At 33.7% G+C, this 5,801-nt stretch overlaps 1 protein-coding gene across 1 annotated transcript; it reads right to left on the reverse strand.

Moving 5' to 3' along the window:
• LOC119838952 (spidroin-2-like) lies at positions 1-5,144 on the reverse strand. Its single transcript, XM_038365105.1, has 5 exons — positions 5,092-5,144; positions 1,793-1,973; positions 1,373-1,470; positions 1,039-1,213; positions 1-125 (listed from the first exon to the last, which is right to left on the reverse strand). Exons 1-5 carry the CDS (start codon positions 5,137-5,139, stop codon positions 1-3), a joined length of 627 nt encoding a protein of 208 aa, XP_038221033.1. The 5' UTR covers positions 5,140-5,144.
• Positions 5,145-5,801: the final 657 nt, after the last annotated feature.

A 5,801-nucleotide genomic window follows, 5' to 3' on the forward strand; every position in this document is an offset into this window, starting at 1 on the left:
TCATGATGATGAATATGATGATAATGATGACCTGACCTGACAACAGGAACACAGAAGGCAGGTGAGGCATGCCATGCATGACGCGCAGCACGCCATGTCAGTAATGCCCGGGGCAGGGGACGGGGCTGCCAATTGAGATAGATATCATATCATACATTATCCGTGAATAAATTTCCTAGATAATAATTAAACTTCCAGCTTTCGCATAGTCGAAGGAAACTCTCATAGGATGTTCCACTGTAAAAAAGTAACGTATGTTATATATGTACTGTACTATGAGCATCCTTAAGCGGATATCGAGATCATGGGCGGTGGTGATCGCTTACCATCAGGCGAACCACCAGTTCATTTGACCGCTATGACATAACAAAGAACCCTCAGACCTAGTATAGTAGTAAAGTCTCTAGATTTTGACCTGAAAGCAAACACAAATTAATACACTTTCCCATTTATGATATTTACTTGGAATATTAAATAATAAAATTATTTATGCTTGAGAGTCTCAAAAATATCTCAATAAATAAAAAATAAAATTGACAATGTTTTTTGTTTCTGGCAAAAATATACGTATTATATGGTATCTGTGGTATTTCGTATACGGATTTTGCGCCAAAAAGTAATCTAAAAATGTTGTTTTCTAAATACTTACCTATATCGTATTCCATATTAATATAGTAAATACTGACTAGACTGACACAGCCCAAACCGCTGGACGGATCGGGATGAAATTTGGCATACAGGTAGATGTTATGACGTAGACATCCGCTAATAAAGTATTTTGATAAATTCTAACCCCAAGGGGATAACATAGGGTATGAAAATTTATTAGGACCGCACGGGCGAAGCTGCGGGCAACAGCTATTAATATAATATTGTAGTATGTTATATAAAACAAATAAATAGGTAATCGGTAATTTGGTTTTTATGATAAAACTTCATCTTTATTATGGTCATCCAACCATAAAGAAATGTCGTTAAAGTAAACACTGTGTGCATAATACCACATAATCGTCGAAAACCACATGAGCATTATAATACCTGGATAATTTGGTCCATAGCCGGGGAAGCCTTGACCGGGATATCCTGGACCTTGACCGGGGAAACCAGGCCCCTGTCCAGGGAAACCCGGCCCCTGTCCAGGGAAACCAGGCCCCTGCCCAGGATATCCCGGGTAGCCAGGCCCTTGACCTGGGTATCCTAGATTTTGAAAGCCCTGGAATGAAGACAATATATGGTATAAGAAATACATATAAATAACTGAATGAACATGCCATTAAGACAAGATCATGTATTGTTAATGTGTTATATACCTATTTAAGACATTTTCGAATAAATGTTATAATACTAAAAATGTAACTAAATATGTTTGTACCTGGGGCATTCCAGGCGGCTGCCCGTACGGCGGAGGACTGACATTAGCCGGGGGTGGATACGTATCCTGATATCCAGGGCCGTAAGGTCCTTGAGTCCCTGGGCAATATGCATAGAAGGAAAAAAAACATTTGTTTTTAAGGAATTGCACATAAGACATATAATAAAGTCCTTCGTGCCAATGAAAAAAAAGAAATAGCTAATTTAAAAAAAATAAAGACTCTTCCCGATTATAAAAATAGGGACGCAGACCGATTACTAAGCGTCACTTTTCAATAAAGACTACGTCAGTTCATAGTCACAATATAGAAATAGTCAGAATAAATCAATGAAAGTGGAACTATGGACTTACGTATTTTTTAAAATTATAAAGGCGGCTTACTATCTTAACTAATCCTGTTATACTTATAAGTAGGTATACCTTGTCCAAAAGGGCCTTGCGGTCCCTGTCCAAAAGGTCCTTGCGGACCCTGTCCAAATGGTCCTTGTGGTACCTGTCCAAAAGGACCTTGCGGCCCCTGACCAAATGGGTTTTGTGGTCCTGGACCAAAAGGGTCTTGTGGCCCGTAAGGACCACCGTACTGACCATGGCCACGACGAGGCTGTAACCATTTAAGTTACATCTAAGGTTCATATGTTCCATTGCAAAATGTTTACATCAATCCAAATGTATAATTTGTGATTTGAAATTCATTATTACTAATATTTCTAAAAAAATAATAGGAATAGAAAAATTAATCCTGCGGCAAACTAGTGAATAAATGCTGCTCGCAAAATATCTATCTTTTAGTGAGCTAGGTATATCGAAATACACAATAATCTTATGTAATGTATCTAAAAAATTACTCGAAACTAAAAATTAGGTACTAGAGAAAGCTCTTCATCAGGAAATTAGTTGTTTTGTTTTTTAGCGTTTTTTTTTTAAAGTTGCCGTCGTAAAGATAATCTTGGACCCACCACTATTCACAATTTACTATTTCACTTAATAAGTTATACTTATCGTCTGTTAAAATTTTAAAATAACGATAAAAATAAATACGACATTGGAACGCTATAAAAGGCGCCAAAAGACTTACTAACGTATTTCCCATTAATACACTGTGTATAGGAACGCCATAATTTATTCTACAAAAGTAATAATGCACATATATAATTTACAATTTATTAAACTAGTTTCCGATTTTTATTAAAATTTTTCATGACATGTTTTGGTTAAAACTGTCAATGACATTTAAAACGTCTATTTTTAATCTGTTGTTTGATAGAAGAATAATATTCAGATACACATATTTGAAAATAATATACTACCATATCAAATTGAATTTTCTAATTTAATAAAATAGGGAAAATTACGCTTTGGGTAAAATAAATCAAAATCTTATAAACCCTCTTAGATCTGATTTTTACCGACAGCACAGAAGTATGTGAAAGAATTAAGATTAGCAATCGACACCTCAGTGAATAAATAAATAAATAAATCTTTATTTCTTAGGTTTTTACATTATTGTACAAGTGGATTGTGGCACAGGCCCTCTTGCTAGGTAATACCTGTGTTAAGAGGACCTGTAACAACGCTTTGATTTGATACACATGCTCTAGTAAAGAAAATTTAGATTAATTAATTGCCGCGTTCTCGGACACATAATAATAAGCAAAACCTCGGCTAACAAATTCTGTACCATTATGCTGCTGCGAGACAAAGCATTATCTAGTATATGTGTTCTCTGTACTCTCGCTTAACGAAAATCAAGGGATTTTTTGAACTAAAAGTATCTGTAAATATTTTCTATCGCACTTGTAGAATAATATATATACATAATTGTCAAGAAAAAACACTAGTTTCAACACTCATGACATTTTAAAATCTTATTTTGCTTTGTCAGTAACTAAAAAAAATGTTAAAATGTATGTATGTATGTAAACCGGCGTGTTCACGATAACTCGCGAAAAACTTAACTAATCGAATTTTTTTTTAACGCTTCGGTATCATCTAAATTTAGTTCCTTTCGAAGATCACGGTCTAATTCAATGTAATTTAATTTTAATTGACAAAACAAAAATCCACTTATCGAATGTAAGTATATTTTTCTATCTCATCAACTATTTTTCTGTTATTTGTTTATAAATGCAACAAAAATTTGATTTAGTTTCAAAAGTTAACTCTTTTGCTCGTTGATTTTTATTCGTATAAGGGACGCTACCTGTCGATTGAGCGCGAACTTTTAATCATAAATAGTTTTCTGGTGCTATGAGTAAGTTAACAAAATTCTCCGACACAATAAATACTCCACTGTTCAGTGTACATCATTCTGCACGACTTTTTAGCGAAATTTTTTTTTGATTCTAGTATTATCTCAAATCAAGTCCTTTTGAAAATCGCGGCCTAATTAACGATATTTAATTATAATTATAAATAAACTAAAATCCACTGATGGTTTGTAAACCTATAACTATGTAAAAGTAAGGTTCGTTTACAATACATGCGCAGTATCTTAGTTTCTGGCTGATAGCGCAAAAAATTCAAAAGTATTCTTTATTCTGTTTATAATACACTCATAAATATGCAAAATATTTGTTTAATTTTAATTTTTTTCTTGTAAAAATTAAAAACCGCTATGAGGCGTGCACTTTTGGATTTTCCAAACTTTTTAATAAACTACCTGCACTTTGCGGTTTCACCCGCGTAAGTCCGTATCCCGTAGGAATATCGGGATAAAAAGTGACCTATATATTATTCCAGTTGTCCACAGTCCAGCTGACTACGTACCAAATTAAGTGGTTTTTGAAAGAAAGAAAGAATGTTTATGTAACAACACCACATAATGTTAAATTAAAATAAAAAAATGAACTTATGACTATTCGGCGTGATGCTAAAAGGGTAACTACTCAGCATGTGCTACGCGTAATGCGCAGCGCTGATTTTCAGTAAGAGAGTTTTGCGTGAGAGATTGGTGCACAAACACACATCCTCATAAACTTTCGCATTTATAATATATATTAGTAGAATTGAGAGCATGATGGGTTGTTCACTCCAAGCGGCTCGTGTTCGGAGCAGGTCCACCGTGAACAGTGGCCGCGAGCGCCACTGCCCGGAGCAGCCAAAACTCCACAGGCCCCCAGAGCGTTTGGATTGTCAATTTGTTATTTAATAGCAGATAAGAAAGCCAAAAAATGCAGTCTGATAGCCTGCTCAATTTTTTGAAGTCGGATGAAAATTATATATAAGGATTTAAATCGGACATGTGATATCAAAACATAATATCACTTGCTTGACCCCCATTCTACATAATTAGGAAGTTATGAAAAAACAATGATCAGACATTTTGTGGTGGCTGCCATTTTAGACCGATTTTCATAAAACATCTTAGGACGACCGGAACGAAATAGATTTTCTAATAAAAGAAACCGCATCGAAATCAGCTCATCACTTTGAGAAATACGAACACTCAGACCAATTATAAATTCTTAAATTTTCGCTTCATGTATTTGTTATGAAAATTATATATCGGAATGTCTAAAATACTTAAACTTAAATAAATTGGCTAGCAAAAGTTTCGTTAAAACGCTGGAACGCTGTTAAATTCAAGACACAGATAGACAGACATCTACGTCAAACTTAAAACACCCATAACAATATATAGAATGACATATTCTTGGATATTTCTGTGAAATAAATTTAAATTCGACTCAATATTTGAGTTTAATAACAAACAAACTCACATTTCCTTTCAGAAAACCGTTCCTGCAGGCAGTTTCCGCGTGTGTCATGCGCACACGCAATGCTTCAAGGCCGCCATATTTTTCCACCCTTATGTTATGTCATTATATCATACTGTTCACGGTGTGACCTTATTAATGTCGCTGCGACTTTAACGTCGCATCGATGGGTCGATTAAAATCGCATTTTTTTTTCTTTTGACCATTTGGAAATTAAATGACCAACCGTAGTAGCTCTTTATTGCGATTTTAGATGTGAAATAAAAAAAAAATGTTATCATTTTAACAAAAATGATTATTCATGTAATATTTCACAATATTAAATTCTGTAAGAAAACTTTTTTTAATAATATCTTGCTACTTAAACAATAGAAAATGTGTATTTTTCCTTATACATCACAGTCCAATATGGATCCTTGTTAAAGATACAATAAAAATAAAACATATGAGCTATTTCACAAGAATACACATTTTTGCTCCGTAATCTTTATTGATCAAATACAATATTTTATATAGTAGTGATTTTGATAAATCGAAAATGTTATTCATGTTGTATGAAACATAATATAGACCTAAATAAAAATGTTGAAATATGATATGCCTATTCGAGGGATTATTCTGTACGAATAAAATGTTTTTATGTTAAAAGAAATAAAATTATTTACATTCATTTCTAACAGCTTTGTACAATGCAAAATATTAAAGTTCGTTTT

The sequence above is a fragment of the Zerene cesonia genome, unplaced genomic scaffold (assembly GCF_012273895.1).
Source record: "Zerene cesonia ecotype Mississippi unplaced genomic scaffold, Zerene_cesonia_1.1 Zces_u006, whole genome shotgun sequence".
Lineage (NCBI taxonomy): Eukaryota > Metazoa > Arthropoda > Insecta > Lepidoptera > Pieridae > Zerene > Zerene cesonia.